Source organism: Dendropsophus ebraccatus, chromosome 9 (assembly GCF_027789765.1).
Source record: "Dendropsophus ebraccatus isolate aDenEbr1 chromosome 9, aDenEbr1.pat, whole genome shotgun sequence".
Classification (NCBI taxonomy): domain Eukaryota; kingdom Metazoa; phylum Chordata; class Amphibia; order Anura; family Hylidae; genus Dendropsophus; species Dendropsophus ebraccatus.
This window is the reverse complement of record NC_091462.1, coordinates 25,626,661-25,643,983: the sequence shown is the minus strand read 5'-3', so window position 1 is coordinate 25,643,983 and position 17,323 is coordinate 25,626,661. Positions and strand designations below refer to the sequence as shown.

At 45.5% G+C, this 17,323-nt stretch overlaps 1 protein-coding gene across 1 annotated transcript; it reads left to right on the top strand.

Annotated features, from left to right (window-relative positions):
- The first annotated feature begins 2,766 nt into the window (after nucleotides 1-2,766).
- On the top strand, nucleotides 2,767-16,762 carry CD302 (CD302 molecule). Its single transcript, XM_069982781.1, has 7 exons — nucleotides 2,767-2,973; nucleotides 3,492-3,693; nucleotides 7,726-7,833; nucleotides 12,425-12,547; nucleotides 13,002-13,169; nucleotides 13,983-14,009; nucleotides 16,361-16,762. Exons 2-7 carry the CDS (start codon nucleotides 3,579-3,581, stop codon nucleotides 16,543-16,545), a joined length of 726 nt encoding a protein of 241 aa, XP_069838882.1. The 5' UTR covers nucleotides 2,767-2,973; nucleotides 3,492-3,578; the 3' UTR covers nucleotides 16,546-16,762.
- Nucleotides 16,763-17,323: the final 561 nt, after the last annotated feature.

Genomic DNA, 17,323 nt, shown 5'->3' with positions numbered 1-17,323 from the left:
TTAAATCAAGTTTTTATGTTAAGCATTTTTCCCCCTAATTTTTCATTTTCTTTTCAAATATTCCTGAAATCTTGCCGTTTTCATTCTCACCAATAGGCCTAAAATTAGGCTAAGACTTCCTGTTCCATGGATGATTATAATGCATTATTATTAATGGATTATATTATGAGGATGATGGAAAGTGATCTGTACAGCAAAAATTACAACAAAAAGTGACATCATCAGATAAAGAAGACGGAGCTCACAGCTAAACTGAAATTTACTTCCATTAAAAAAAAAAAAAAAAATCAAAAATCTCCAGTCTTCCAGTACTTAACAACTGCTGTATGTTCTGCAGGAGATGGTGTTTTCCTTGCAGTCTGACACAGTGCTCTCTGCTGCCACCTCTGTCCATGTCAGGAACTGTCCAGAGGAGGAAAGGTTTTCTATGGGGATTTGCTACTTCTCTGGACAGTTCCTGTCTTAAACAGAGGTGGCAGCAGAGAGCACTGTTTCAGAGCAGTAACAAATCCCCATAGAAAACCTCTTGTGCTCTGGACGGTTCATGACACAGACAGAGATGGCATCAGAGAGCACTGTGTCAGACTGGAAATAATACACCACTTCCTACAGGACATACAGCAGATGAGAAGTATTGCAAGACTGGAGATTTTTTTAATAGAAGTAAATTACAAATATCTGGCACCAGTTGATTTAAAAGAAAAAAATAGTGAAAAAAGGCACAATAGCTTTTTAATAATCTTTCATGGCATATACATTAGAGGTATGCTATTTTAGCCTATGGATGATGACACAGAGGGGTGCTTCTTCCATGAGGCCACTTAAGGTGTCCACCTCAGGCAGCACACTGGTGCTGTGTCTGGCCCTTTATCTGTAAGGGTATGTACACACTACGGAATCTGTGCGGATCACGCAGCTCGCCCCGGCTCTTGGCCACGCACATTTCCGCCTGTGCCATAGACTCCATTCTATGGTGGGGCGGATTCCATAGTGTGCACATACCCTAAGCGCTGACAGGGGCTGCAAACAAGCACTGATCAGCAAGATCAGCGTTTGTTTGCGGCACCGATCTCGGGGGGCCCGGGCACGCTGCTTGTGATCCGGCATCCAGGTCTCCTGTCTTATGCCCGCTGGCTGTATCTTCAGACCCCACCTCCTCCAGCTGTCAATCATTCAGCAAGAGGCGGGTCCTGAAGTTACAGCCGGCAGACAGAGGCGGGAGAGCTGGATGGTAAGTATATACTGCTGCTGGTGATCTTTAGGCTATGTTACTACATAGTATTTCCGTCAGTCTTTTTTTTTTTTTAACCAAAATCAGGAGTGGGTTTTATTATTATTATTATTATTATTATTATTATTATATAATGGAGAGGAAAGAATAGACATGACCGTGCAATGCTTATATCTGACTGTCTGCTTCTCAGAACCATTTACTACTAACATCAGGAGTTAGTTACATTTTGATCAAAGGTCAAGGTTCCCGATAAAGTGTGGGTCCCTAACTTAAAAATGGCGCAGCCCCACATAGCGACCACAACAACAACAACAACCGTGTCATGATAGGGAGGAGCCCAGTTGCCCAGCAGCCACAATGCTGTCTGACATAGCCCCCCTGGGCTCTGGGCCACACCATGCCGCCACAGCAATGGCCGCTGCAATGGAGACTGACACAACAAAAAAAAACAAGAAGCAGATGGGGGAAAAAAACTTACACCTTGTACTCTTAGCCAGTGAGACTAAGGCCCTATTCAAACGTCCGCAATTCAAAAGGACCAATGTATTTCAATGGCCCTATTCACACATCCATAGTTGTACAGGGCTGTGATCTGTATTGCAATAAAGGACAGGCCCTAGTGCGGACTTAAATTCTTCCACGGCCACACCAATAGAACCCTCTGGGATCTGTATTTCTGCAGATGCGATCTGCAACAAAAACACGGATCCGCAAATAGTGACAAGTTTATTATTAACCACACTTTTGCATTTTTGCGGATCAGCAAAAAATACAGATTCAATATGGGTGGAATTTTGCAGATTGCTAATAAAAAAAATTTGCGGAGTGAACAGTATACTGATGTGTGAAAAGACCCCAAGGGTGGGAAAGGGGTGCTGGACCAAGGCAAAAAAAAAAAATGGAGAGGGGACAGAATCTTCAATATACTCAATGGAGAATCTTTTTCAACCAAAATCAGGATTAGAACTTAGATCTATGTGTGAACATAGCCTTAAACTGATATACACATACACATCTGTGCTGTCAGTTTTGTTTTATTGTTTTACACAGGGAGATGTGTGGCCCGCAACAACAAATTTTAAACCCTGCTCTAAAGATCCGATCAACCGAGGATCGGGCGTTTTTTCTGCCCTCGGATAATCGTTGTCACTAGAGATGAGCAAATCGCAGATTTAATCAAAGCACTTTGTTTCATCAGCGCTCCGCTCATGAAGTCGCTGGGTTGTCAGCACTGCTCCACCCCGGGGAAAAGCTGGATCCAATCCTGGGAAACTGGGAGAAGGATTGGATCCAGCTATTCCTGGGAGGAGCAGCAGGGAGTGGAGCAGCGCTGACAGCCCAGTGGCTTGGTGAGCTGAGCGGTTTAAATGATGATGATCGGCCACAGAAGCGTTTCTAGCCCTTAAAGGGAACCAATTGGCACATGATATGGTTCCCAGCGGCTGTGTTCCCTTTAAGAATGCTGTGTGTTTTTAATCAGGTGTTCACTATCAATAAAGTTGTTAGGGGGCGGGGCTGCATTATGTGTGCATGCCACGATGAAGCTTCTTGTATAGCAAAACAATTGTTACCATTTTTAGGTTCTGATGGAATGTGAACAATACTAGAAGTTACTTCTCAACCGGTGAGGGCAGCAAACTTTTCTCTTCTTCATACATATATTTAATGTGCACTGAACTCTGACCGCTGGAGAGATTTATTAGCCAAGACTGACCGTTTGCACGCCGGCGGAGAGCTGGGTGAGTAGCATTTGCAGAATGTCCAGGGTGTGTGTGGTGTGTGGTGTTTGCCCAGTCTTTGAGTGGTCTGTGTCCAGTAAGTGTCTAACATGGGAGAAACATTTGCAGTATATTATAGGGATTATCCAGTAAAAAAAACTTTTTACAAAACAACTGGTTTCAGAAAGTTATATAGATTTACTTCTATTTAAGCTCCATTTACTTCAATGGAATCAAAACCTGCACCCAAACTGGGGACAAGAGTGGGGCAAAAGTGGCCATATTTTTGTAGCGCTGGATAACCCATTTAACTATAGCTGTAATGGTGGAGTATTGCTAGAATTTTTGATGTCACTTTTGTATTGCTTTATATTTCCTGGTCACACAAATATATGTAATATCTCTTTAAAGTAAAACTGTTTACACACGGGTGAGAAGTTGTCCCCGTCCCCTCCTCCCTCCTGATCCTGATCGCTCACAGAAATGGTGAAGCAGAAGTTGTTTTTCACATTGTTGTGCAATTGATATTTTGTATAAAGATTCTTGGCCACTGGGACTGTGACTCTGCTGCGATTCTGATCCTCGGGGGCCCCTGCTCCAGATTAAGGGGTACAACCACTGCCAGTATGGGAAGAACCCTGTCGTATGCGTCCGATGAGGTCAGTAGTAGACGGACAAGGACTGCGCTTCTTCTGTGTCTCTGCTCTGCCGTCTGCCATGTGTCTGGTCAGTCTGTTCCTGGTAAGTGAAGCCACATGGCTGAGTGAAATGTTATTACTATGTGATATACAAACCAGAACACTGCGTAACCTGGTATAATAGCTTGTATCCAGGGCCGGCTGCAGGCTTCTGTGGGCCCTTGGGTGACAGAGCCTCAGTGGGCCACTTTGTATAGCAAATCATGTGGCATTATTGTAAGCAGATCCCTATTACTATACAGGATGCTAGCAAAGCTGGGTGACCACCATATACTGACTACTATACAAGATGCTGGGTGACCTCCATATACTGACTACTATGCAAGATGCTAGGAAAGATGGGTGACCTCCATTATACTGACTACTAGGGCTGGGCGGTATACCGTGAAAATACCGATACCGTCACTGGCGTCGGTTAACCGACCTCAACTTGGCCAGGACGGTATCTGCGGTATTTTCTGTATTCCCCGTCTTCCTGGCGCCGCCTAATTGCTGTCCGGACCATGCAGGAGGCATTAAGAATAATCTATTCTGCTGCTGGGGGAGGGGGGACCTGGAAGCAGTCTCTAATTAATAATGTGCTTGGCCAGCCAATCCCCCCCCCTACACCCGTATTGCGTCGCCCACGTACCGCCTCTGCAGCCCTCCTTTTTATTGGCTGCGTGCGGGTGGGCTTTCTTGTGTTCGCGCGGGCTGGCAGTTGGATGTGCGCCACAGGCGGTAAGATGGCAGCGGCTTGTCACCCAGGCCCGGCCCCTGTGTAGTGATAAGTGATAGAGTTTGGTGCGGGACTGCCGATGGTATGCGGGTGAGGGGGCGGAGCCGGCCGGCGCTGTATTGTACACTATTGTTCTGGATGGAAGCTGCTGCTGCACTGTCGGCGTGCACCCAGGCCCCCTGTGTGGTGGTAACAGGCTGTTACATCCAGATCGACAGTGTACAGTACAGCGCCGGCCAGCCCCCTCACCCGCATACCACCGGCATCAAACGCTACTGCACCCATGGACCCCAAGGCTGCTATCACTACGCAGGGGCCTGGGTGCACGCTGACAGTGCAGCAGCAGTACAGCGCCGGCCTCACCCGCATACCACCGTGGCCGGGTGGAGAGGTGGGGGCTAGAAAGGTGATCTTCCGATTTACCTCCCGAGCCACAAGCCACAAATACTGGTGCAGGGCAAGGGATGGAAGTTCCTGCTGCCACGGCTGCTGCTTCTTTTGTCAGTGCTGGAAGCAGCCGTGTGTGAGGCTCTGCCCGGATATATGTGCTACATCACTAAGTGACAGGGGCCGAGGATTCCTATGCGGGAGAGAGAGCGGTGCCCGGGGGAGCAAGGAGGTGTCCACCTATACCTGACCCCCTGCAGCCACTGAGTGACTGGGAGTAGATAGGAGATAGATAGGAAATAGGGAGATGGATAGATAGATAGATAGGTAGGTAGGAGATAGATAGATATATAGGACACACATAGATAGATAGGACACACATAGATAGGACTCTTATCTATCTCCTATCTATCTCCTATCTATCCATCTTCTATCTATCTATCTATCTATCTATCTCCTATCTATCTCCTATCTATCTCCTATCTATCTATCTCCTATCTATCTATCTCCTATCTATCTATCTATCTATCTATCATCGGAATATATACTGTATATATAGTATATATATACAGTGGCACTTGAAAATGGCGTAGGAGACGCCAAACATTGTGTATTACTTGTGAAGTTTGCTGCATATTGTTATATGGAATAAATTCACGTTTGTATTACCATCGGAAAATGGGGTTTTCGAAAGGGGCGTGGCTTTAAAAGGGGCGTGTCATAATTATCGTTCGATTTATCGTTACCGTGGCTACATGTACGATAAACCGCGATATTGATTTAGGCCATTATCGCCCAGCCCTACTGACTACTATACAAGATGCTAGGAAAGATGGGTGACCGCCATTATACTGACTACTATACAAGATGCTGGGAAAGCTGGGTGACCTCCATTATACTGACTACTATACAAGATGCTGGGAAAGCTGGATGACCTCCATTATACTGACTACTATACAAGATGCTGGGAAAGCTGAGTGACCTCCATTATACTGACTAGTATACAAGATGCTGGGAAAGCTGAGTGACCTCCATTATACTGACTACTATACAAGATGCTGGAAAAGCTGGATGACCTCCATTATACTGACTACTATACAAGATGCTGGAAAAGCTGGATGACCGCCATTATACTGACTACTATACAAGATGCTGGAAAAGCTGGATGACCTCCATTATACTGACTACTATACAAGATGCTGGAAAAGCTGGATGACCGCCATTATACTGACTACTATACAAGATGCTGGGAAAGCTGGGTGACCTCCATTATACTGACTACTATACAAGATGCTGGGAAAGCTGAGTGACCGCCATTATACTGACTACTATACAAGATGCTGGGAAAGCTGGATGACCGCCATTATACTGACTACTATACAAGATGCTAGGAAAGCTGGGTGACCTCCATTATACTGACTACTATACAAGATGCTGGGAAAGCTGAGTGACCGCCATTATACTGACTACTATGCAAGATGCTGGGAAAGCTGGATGACCGCCATTATACTGACTACTATACAAGATGCTGGGAAAGCTGGATGACCGCCATTATACTGACTACTATACAAGATGCTGGGAAAGCTGGATGACCGCCATTATACTGACTACTATACAAGATGCTGGGAAAGCTGGATGACCGCCATTATACTGACTACTATACAAGATGCTGGGAAAGCTGGATGACCGCCATTATACTGACTACTATACAAGATGCTGGAAAAGCTGGATGACCTCCATTATACTGACTACTATACAAGATGCTGGGAAAGCTGGAAGACCGCCATTATACTGACTACTAGAGATGAGCGAACCGGGTTCGGGTTCAAGTCGATCCGAACCCGAACAATCGGCATTTGATTAGCTGGGGCTGCTGAACTTGTATAAAGCTCTAAGGTTGTCTGGAAAACATGGATACAGCCAATGACTATCTATATCCATGATTTCCACATAGCCTTAGGGCTTTATCCAACTTCAGCAGCCACCGCTAATCAAATGCCGAAAGTTCGGATCGACTCGAGCATGCTCCAGGTTCGCTCCTCTCTACTGACTGCTATACAAGATGCCAGGAAAGCTGGGTGACCGCCATTATACTGACTGCTATACAAGATGCTGGGAAAGCTTGGTGACCTCCATAATACTGACTACTATATAAGATGCTGGGAAAGCTGAGTGACCTCCATTATACAGACTACTATACAAGATGCTACAAGAAATCCTAGGTGCATTCCTCCCAAGGACCAAATGTCAGTTCCTTCCCCCCCCCCCCCCTAAAATGGATTGTTGCCCAACATGAGTGCATGGGGCCATAGAAGTCAATGGGTCCTATACTGTCTGCAATTGTTGTTCAGAGAATACAGCGGCTTGCAAGTGGCCATAGTATTAGACTTTTGGTTTATGTTTATTTATGTTTTGTAAACTGCCAAAAAGTCCTGATGTGTACAGAAGCTGGACGTTCTGTTTGACAATGTCCAGGTACGGGAAGTAACCTAGTGGGAAATTCACATTGTGCAACACAGGAGAAGAAATATAATCAATTGACGTGTTACTAGGATTAAGGCAGAGGTGACAAACCATGGGCCTCTAGCTGTTACAAAACTACAGTTTCTATCATGCCTGAAAAGTCAAAGGTCCGGGCATGATGGGAAAGTTAGTTTTGCAACAGCTGGAGGACCCAAAGTTTGACACCCCTGCCATATAACTTCTTAAAAAAAGTCGGGGTGGGGGGCTGACTGCATCATGACCACTGTGTGTGGGCAAAACCAGACCAGTATGGTCACACAATGTTTACCACCATCACTTCTAGGCAAGTTGGGTAAGGGGGATATGGCAGAACCCCTCTGTAAGCATACAAACACCTGTTGGGACTACCTCTCTGACACGTACACTTTATCCTTATGTACTGTTGACAATAGCAAATTATAGTCTTAATAAAAGCTATTACTGCTATGGTATCTTCATTTGTTACAGTGTGTCCTTCTCCGTCATGGGTCCAGTTTGGAAGCAGTTGTTACACAGTTGATCATGTAGCACAGAAGACGTCACTAAGCATTGAACCTGCTCGAGAACATTGTAAAGGTAACAAATCTGGCGATGGTAGAATTCTGCACTGATTAACTCATTTTTAAAAAGGAACATGAGAGAAAAAGCACCCCAAAATTTGTAACGCAGGTTCTCTTGAGTACAACGGTACCCTTATATGTGGGCGTAAACCACTGTATGGGCACACAGCGGGGCTCAGAAGGAAGGGAGCGCCAATTAGCTTTTCCATTGCAGATTTTGCTAAAGAAGTTTCTGAGCGCCAGGTGCATTTGCAGTGCCCCTGTAGTGTCAGCAGAGAGAAAAAAAACCCATAAGTCACCCCATTTTGGAAAGTGCACCCCTCAAAGAATTCATCTTGGTGTGAGGTGACCATTTTGACCCCACAGGTATTAGAGGAAAGTATTCAAAAGAAGACAGTGAAAATGAAAAACTCGAATTCTTCCAATAATATGTTCGTTTAGTTTGAAATTTCTCAATTTCACGAGGAACAAGAGAAAAAAAGTACCCCAAAATTTATAACGCAGGTTCTCCTGAGTAAAAAGGTACCTCATATGTGGGCATAAACCACTGTATGGGCACACAGCGAGGATCAGAAGGAAGGGAGCGCCAATTAGCTTTTTCAATGCAGATTTTGCTGAAGAAGTTTCTGAGCGCCAGGTGCGTTTGCAGAGCCCCTGTAGTGTCAGCAGAATAGATTCCCCCCCATAAGTCACCCCATTTTGGAAAGTGCACCCCTCAAAGAATTCATCTTGGGGTGTGGTGACCATTTTGACCCCACAGGTATTAGAGGAAAGTATTCAAAATTGGCCAGTAAAAATGAAAAACTCGAATTTTTCCAATACTATGTTGGTTTAGTTTGAAATTTCTCAATTTGACGAGGAACAGGAGAGAAAACGTACCCCAAAATCTGTAACGCAGGTTCTCCTGAGTAAAACGGTACCTCATATGTGGGCATAAACCACTGTATGGGCACACAGCAGGGCTCAGAAGGGAAGGAGCGCCAATTTACTGGAGCAAAACCGCAGCTAGTAATTGTTATTGAATGGCGCAGTTACTAAAATAAAATAAAAAAAATGAGATTACAGGTAATGTGGGGTGGTTACGGGCAACCAGGGGTGGTTATGGGCAACGTGGGGTGGTTACGGGTAACCTGCAGTGCTTACAGACAATCTGGGGTGGTTACGGGCAACGTGGGGTGGTTACGGGCAATGTGGGGTGGTTACGGATAAACTGAAGTGCTTATAGGGAATCTCGGGTGGGTACCTGTAATCTGGCATAGTTACCGCAATCTGGAGGGGGTCATTGGCAATTTGGGGTGGTCAGAGGCATCCTGCGGTGGTCAGAGGCGACGTGAGGTGGTCAGAGGCAACCTGCTGTGCTTACAGACAATCTGGGGTGGTTACGGGCAACGTGGGGTGGTTACGGGCAACCTGCAGTGTTTATAGACAATCTGGGGTTGGATACGGGCAACGTGGGGTGGTTACGGGCAACCTGCAGTGCTTACAGACAATCTGGGGTGGTTACGGGCAACGTGGGGTGGTTACGGATAAACTGAAGTTCTTATAGGCAATCTGGGGTGGATACCTGTAATCTGGCATGGGCACCGCAATCTGGAGGGGGGTCATTGGCAACGTGGCGTGGTCAGTGATATAGTATATACCGCTGATCGCTTGTACCGGGAGCCCACAGGGGGGTCCCTGATGACTGCCCCATGCTCTCCGCTACCTCCGGTGGCGGAGAGCATGGGGCTTTCATTCATTAAAACTTTTCCATCCCTGCGAACAAACATCGTTTGTTCGCAGGGATGGCGGCGGCCATCTTGGAAATGATGGCCGCCGGGGGAGGGGGGTTAGTGATCGCCCTACTAGGGGGTGCTGATCTGAGGTCTGGGGGACACTTATTTCATCTCCCCCCGCCGTGGATTCACGGCGGGGGGAGATGAAAGGCGGTGGCACCGGTAATCCCCTTTACCGACGGCCGCCGCTATAATGTTAATAGCGTCGATCGTCGGTAAGGGGGGGGGGGGGGGCGGGACGTCCCGGGCCCCGCAGCCTTATTCTCTGCGGGCTCTGATGGCAGCAGAATAAGGACCCTTAGTGACCGCCGTAAAAAGCCGTAAAAAGCCGTATCGGCGGTCACTAAGGGGTTAATAGGACAGTAGATACATAGATAAGACTCTATGCAGCTCCCCTGCCACACTCTTCTCCCTGGGGGAGGGCCTGTATTCTATTACTTCCTGAAAACTGTGATAGTCTATGGACATTCATATGACCATTCTATTGCATCTCCCATTGATCATGCAAACCCGGCTGATCTGTCTATAGAGACAATACATGAAGGACAGGTGTGTGTGCCACTGACCTAACCAAACAACTAAGGCGAGTGTCCAGAGCTTCTGAGCAGCACTGGAAGAAAACAAACTCAAAGGAAAACTTTCAGACATACAGGCGAGCTCTCCTTGACTTCGCTTCTGCCCTCACCTCTGCTAAACAGGATTACCTTTCTTCCCTCATATCTTCCTTTTCTCACAACCCTAGGCAACTGTTTAACACCTTCAACTCTCTTCTCCGCCCCCCACTGCCACCCTCCCACATTTCTCATCTCTGCTGAGGACTTTGCCACTTTCTTCAAGCAGAAAATCAATGAGATCAGAGTAAGCTTCGCCTTACAGTCCCCTCAGCCCCCCCTCATGCCCGTCCAGTGCTCTTCCCCACTAACTTACCTCTCCACCATCACTGAAGAACATCTCTCCAAACTACTCTCCACATCACATCTCACCACCTGCGCACTTGACCCTACTCCATCCCACCTTATACCCAACCTCTCCTCAGCACTTGTCCCAGCACTTACCCATCTCTTCAATCTATCACTAACTTCTGGCGTCTTCCCATCTCCATACAAACATGCAACCATAACACCCATCCTTAAAAAGCCATCCCTTAACCCTACCTCCTTATCCAGCTACCGCCCCATCTCACTTCTGCCCTTTGCCTCAAAACACCTGGAACAACATGTCTACCTTGAACTAAGGTATCTTTTCATCCAACTCGCTTTTTGACAATCTGCAATCTGGCTTCCGCCCCCACAACTCCACAGAAACTGCCCTCATCAGAGTGGCCAATGACCTGCTAACTGCCAAAGCCTCACACCAATATTCTGTGCTCCTTCTGCTTGACCTATCTTCTGCCTTCAACACAGTTGACCATTCTCTCCTCCTACAAATTCTCTCATCCCTTGGCGTCACTTGCTCAGCCCTCTCCTGGATCTCCTCTTACCTCTCCAACCGCACTTTTAGTGTCTCCCACTCCCACACCACCTCCTCTCCTCTTCTCACAGTTGGTGTTCCCCAAGGCTCTGTACTTGGGCCTCCTCTCTTCTCCATCTATACCTCTGGCCTGGGACATATCATCCCATGGCTACAGGTACCATCTCTACGCTGATGACACCCAGATCTACCTCTCTGCTCCGGATGTCACCTCTTTGCTATCCAGGATTCCAGAGTGTCTATCAGCCATATCTTCCTTCTCCACCCGCTTTCTAAAACTCAACATGGACAAAACAGAACTTATCATCTTCCCCCCATTCCGCTCCACCCTGCTGTCTAATCTGTCAATCACTATCAATGGCTGCACTCTGTCCCCTGTCCCCCAAGTCTGCTGCCTTGGGGTCACCTTTGACTCTGCCCTGTCCTTTTAAACCACATATTCAGGCCCTCACCACCTCCTGCCGCTTTCACCTCAAAAACATTTCCAGAATCCAATCTTTTCTCACCCCTGACAAAACTGCTGGTCCATGCTCTTATTATCTCCCGCTTGGACTACTGTAATATCCTCCTCTCTGGCCTTCCATCTAACTCCCTTGCTCCCCTCCAGTCTATCCTTTACTCTGCTTCACGACTTATCCACCTCTCCCCTCTGCCAATCCCTCCACTGGCTCCCCATTGCCCAACATATTCACTTTAAATTGTTGACCATGACGTACAAGGCCATCCACAACCTGTCCCCTCCGTACATCTCTGACCTGATATCCCGCTACCGTCCCTCACACAACCTTCAATCCTCCAGTGACCTCCGTCTGCGCTCTCCCCTTGTTCGTACCTCACACAACCGTCTCCAAGACTTTGCCCGAGCCTCCCCTATACTCTGGAACTCGCTACCCCGACACATCCAGCTCTCATCCACCATCAAGTCCTTCAAAAGTAACCTGAAAACCCATCTCTTCAAACAAGGCTACAACCTACAATAACTGCATCACACTTGACTGGCACTTTACCTCCTGTTTCTCTCCTCGCGGGCAGGGTCCTCTTCCCCCATGTACCGGTCTGTCTTTTGCCTTCATGTAATGTGTTCTGATCTTGTACTGTTCCTGCTTGTTACCCCTATCTATTGTATAGCGCTCTGGAATTAAGGGCGCTTTATCGATAAATAATAATATTCATATCCCCCCCCCCCCTCCAATGATCTCAATACAATTAGTAAAAATGATCTATAATGGGGTGTTTTCTGTAGCAAGTGGGAAGTATGGAATGGTCAGGGAATATGTTACAGCAAAGCTGCCATGTGTGGACATACAGTACCTTCTGGCTCCCAGTATTTGGCTGATGAGTTTCTCTTTCTGTCACTCCCAGGACTTGGCGCTGACATTATAAGCATCAACTCAAAGGAGGAGAATTTATTCTTGGTTAAAACGTTTCAAGCAAAATGGGAAGGTCCCACGGAAGTCTTACTGGGCATGTTCTATGACAGCGATGGTAAGTTACCTCCACCACCACCAATGACCCTGTGTCCTATAATAGAGAGATGAGCACAACTCGAGCATGCTAGAGTCCGCCCTCTCGGTATTTGAATACTGGCGGCTGAAGAAGTTGGATGCAGCCCTAGGGAGCCTGGGAAAACATGGATAGAGACATAAGCCATAGGCTGTATCCATGTTTTCCTGGCAGTACTAGGGTGGCATCCAACTTCTCCAGCCACCGAGAGTCAAATACAGGGTTTGGGTTTAGGGTACAAACCCATACACCGTATACGCAGCAGATTTGATGCTGTGTTCAGTTATTTAGATCTAATCTGTTGCGTATCGCAGCAGTAAATACGCTGCGTATACGGTGTGTGGGTTTATACCCTTAAAGAGCATTGCCGCAACTGTTGAGGTCCGCTCAATACTAGCCACGTATATAATAAACCTCATGTTGTGTCTCCTCACAGACAACTCCCTGAAGTGGTACGACAAGTCCAAAGTCACTTTCTTAAACTGGAAACAGGAACAACTAGAGGACAACAACCTAAACACATGTGTGATCATGAACACGCAGAGCGGACTGTGGGACATCACTGACTGTGATCGCTTTAGTGAATCAGCAGTCCTATGCAAATGTGAGTACTTTTTATTATAATTTTTTATTATAATTATAAGTCAAGACTATCAATAGGAACGAACCACTGTGGTTACTAAGGACCAGACTTTGTATCTATGCAAAAATATATATATATAAAAAAAAAAGGATTACAACGTGAGAATGATTAACGAGTACATGTCACTACATCCACTGCCTGATCAGGGGTGGATTTAACTCTATGTTTCGTTCCTATCGATACCCGAACTTCTGGGTTCAGTTCGTATCGTATTGCAGATTAGTCACATTGAAGTGAATAGATCTGAGTTGTAATACCACACACAACCTGAGCACAGGGAGGGCATCTAGTCATCTGGGTGGAGATCCATCTGTGACTAGTCACAGCTCTCTGCCTGTCAGCACGCTCTGCAGGGATGATTGACAGAGAGGCCACTAATGGGTCTCACTGCCTGTCAATCATCCCCGTAGAGTGTGCTGACAGGCAGAGAGCTGTGACTAGTCACTGATGGATCTCCACCCGGATGACTAGTTACTGCCCCTCTCTCAGCCTCACGCACTGAAACAGAACACATTATCCCCCCATATAAAGATAACCCAGCACACACGGCTGGTATGGTAGAGGAGCTGCATAGTAGATCTAATAGGATGCAGCGTGGAGCCATATAAGCACAATCGTGCTGATTGGTTCCCTTTAAGGGGTGGGAGGAATATGGAGGCAGACATATTGGTTAAAGTTTCCCAGAAATAATTGTTACAGTAACATCCTAACTCTGAAAAATGATGATTTCCTATGTACAGACTGAAAAACATTTTTCCTTTTTTCTTTTAATAGATATTCCAAAAGAGAACCGCACATTTGGTAAGACTGCATAGTGTTAGAAATTTATTGTTACTTTAACCCATTCAGGACTGGGCCAAAAATGGCCTTAAAGGGGTATTACTCCAGGTAAAATACATGCTGAATAGAGATGAGCGAACCGGGTTCGGGTTCGAGTCCATCCGAACCCGAACGTTCGGCATTTGATTAGCGGTGGCTGCTGAACTTGGATAAAGCTCTGAGGTTGTCTGGAAAACATGGATATAGTCATTGGCTGCATCCATGTTTTCCACATAGCCTTAGGGCTTTATCCAACTTCAGCAGCCACCGCTAATCAAATGCCGAAAGTTCGGGTTCAGATGGACTCCAGCATGCTCCAGGTTCGCTGATCTCTAATGCTGAATTATCCCGCCCCCCCTCCTGAAGGCTAACAATTTCCTCCATACTTGTTACTATCTATTCAGTCTCCTTCCCCCAGTTCTGAGCTGCTGCTTTCTACTGAACACACAGAAAACTGTATGAGCTGTTCTCTCCCCCTCCCAAGACGGCTTATATGAAGACTTGCAGAAAATTGTGTATGAGCTGTTCTCTCCGTCTCCCCCTCCCTTCCGAGATGGCTCATGTAAACACCGTCCCTGGCTGGCTGTTTTCTGCACTTTCTGATGCTGGGAGGTCAAGTTGCTGAAGACCTCACTGTGATTAACTCTCCCAGCATCACAGAGTGCAGATACAGCTGGCCAGGGAGCTGTTTGCAAGTGTTTACATCAGCCGTCTCTGAAGGGAGGTGGGAGAAAACTGAGAGAACAGCTCACACAGTTTTGTGTGTTTTTTAACAGAAAGCTGCAGCTCAGAACTGGGGAAAGGAGACTGAAAAGAAAATGACATGTATAGAAAGAATTGTCAGTCTCCAGGAGAGAAAATGATTCGGCATATATTTCACCTGAGGGGAATAACCCTTTAAAGACCAGAGCCCATTTTTCATATCTGTTCTGTGCTACTTTATGTGGTTATAGCATGATGCTGTAATTTATTCATGCGATTTTTATTTGCCTTTTCGTGACTTATACTTTAGGTTAGGTTACAAAAGTGCTCAATATCCTTAAAACCATCTAGTGAAAAAATCCCACATTTCATGAAAAAATGGCAAAATTAGTAATTCTCTGCATTCACCATGTGGGTTAAATTATGCGATAATTTTATTGCCCGTGCCAATACCAAACGTATACTCCTCCTTTTTTTTTTTTTTTTTTTGTGTGTGTGTACTTTAATTTACTGTCCCACTAGGGGACTTAAATGTGTGATTGTCTGATCACACGCATAATACACTGATCAGTACCGATCAGTACTGCAGTGTATTATGCCTGTCAGTGTTAGGCTATGTTCACACAACGTTTTTTCAACTCCGTTTAAAATGATGTCCGTTATTTTGAGTCTAAAATAAAACGTTTTTTAGCAGCCTGGCCTCCCCTTAGTGAAATGACTGATGTTTACACATTATTTTAGTTTGGGATTATACTAATTAGACTTTGGGTGTGTCTTAATTTAAAAGTCATTATTTTGACGTCCGCGGCAAAAACGTCATTTTTTTTTTTAATGCATTGTGTGCAATGGACTTCAGTCTTCCCATTGACTTCAATGCACTGCCATTGCAATCAGTTAAATCGTGAAATCGGACGTTTTTTTCTCTATTTTTGACGTATGAACATAGCCTTACAATGACAGGCATAGAACATCAGGCTCTGGCTCAGGGTAGAGCCTGATTGGCCTCCGTAGCCTTTACATCCATCAGGACTCTGATCGCTTCACAGACCCCAATGGGAGATTTCTCCCTTTCTTATGGTGCACTCACCAGATTTATTTTTTTAAGCCAAAGCCAGAAACAGACTACAAACAGAGAACAGGTTATAAAGGAAAGACTAAGATTTCTCCTCTTCTCAAATCCATTCCTGGCTCTGGCTTCAAAAATCTGTCAGATAAATCTCTGTGTAAACGCACCATTAGATCCGCTAGATGCTGCAATCGCACTGACCGCAGCATCTATAAGGTTAACTGTTGGGATCGGAGTGTGGCTCTGGTCCTGACAGCCGGGACCCACTGTGGATGGCTTGGTCACAGCCTCTTTGCCTGTCCTATCCACAGATGTAAATCTGCATGCGTAAATGAGAACGCACTGCAATGTGCAACTATATCCATGGACCTTGACAGGTTAATATAGGGGGGGGGGGGGAGTCAAAATTTGCAGTTTGCAAAATCCATAATAAATTATAATCATGATGGCCAACAAATATGAAGCTCTACGTTTTTAATCATGGGGATAGTGACCACCTTACACAGATTTCTTCCTTTTTGAATGAACCCATTGTACAGAACTTTTTTTATGGTTTCTTTTGCAGATAAGAAGGCCATGGAAATTGCCATAATTTTGATTTTTACCATAGTTACACTAGTAGTGCCCATAGTAGTGATAATAGTGAACAAGAGGAGGAACTGGCCCAGCAGACTCCCCGGAGCTCAAGTTCTCCCATATAGTGATGAAGCTTTTCTGGTGGATACAATGGAGAGTGAAGACTATGCTTGAAATGGGTCTTGTGGCCGACCTACTTATGTGTCACCACCTACAGCCAGCAAGGTCGCATGTCATCTTTTCAACAAAACTTTTCTCTGATGCAGGATTAAAAAAAGAGCGTTAATATTGGTTGTTACAAGAAACTACAGACTTATTAGAACCAAGGACAAGAATAGTGACCCTTGTACAATTGAAATAATGTACATTAAAAAAATTCTAAAAACTTGAACTTTGTTACTTATTTTGCACTAAGATAAAAAAAAAAAAAAAAACAGCCCTGTTGCTCTTGTGTTTTGCCAATGCATTTCACGCACAAGGTTGTTGTTTTTTTTTTTTAAAGGGAATCTGTCAGCTCCTGGGCCCTACCCCAAAGGCTGACAATGTGCTGTAGCTGGTAGTCCCCAAGTAAGCGTGTTACCTTTTTAGTAATTTGTCAGTGGATTATGCACAACCTCACATCTCCTAATGTAATGAAGTGTCAAAGAGGAGTTGTGGCTCAGTATATGTGCTGCACCTCTCAACTCCTTCCTCCTCTTCATGAATAATCAATGCTGTCCAGCCTCCAGCTTGCTGAGCTGTCAATCAGTATCTGCCAACAGAGAACTGATCTGCAATCAGATATAGTTGAATCTCCTAGCCTGTGTAGGAGCTGTGGTCATGGGGTAAATCAACTTTCTAGAGACCAGCACCAGTTTTCCTTTGGTTCAAATACCCCGATAGAAATGAAAGTTTCTTTTTTATTCTAAAAATGATACGATGAGAAAAAAAAATATATATATATATGTGTGTT

Bases quoted from the DNA above. Each gene is read 5' to 3' on its own strand.
- CD302 (XM_069982781.1), top strand. From the start codon at position 3,579: ATGGGAAGAACCCTGTCGTATGCGTCCGATGAGGTCAGTAGTAGACGG. The intron at 7,834-12,424 runs GTAACAAATCTG...TGTCACTCCCAG, and splicing joins TGCTCGAGAACATTGTAAAG to GACTTGGCGCTGACATTATA. The intron at 13,170-13,982 runs GTGAGTACTTTT...TTCTTTTAATAG, and splicing joins ATCAGCAGTCCTATGCAAAT to ATATTCCAAAAGAGAACCGC.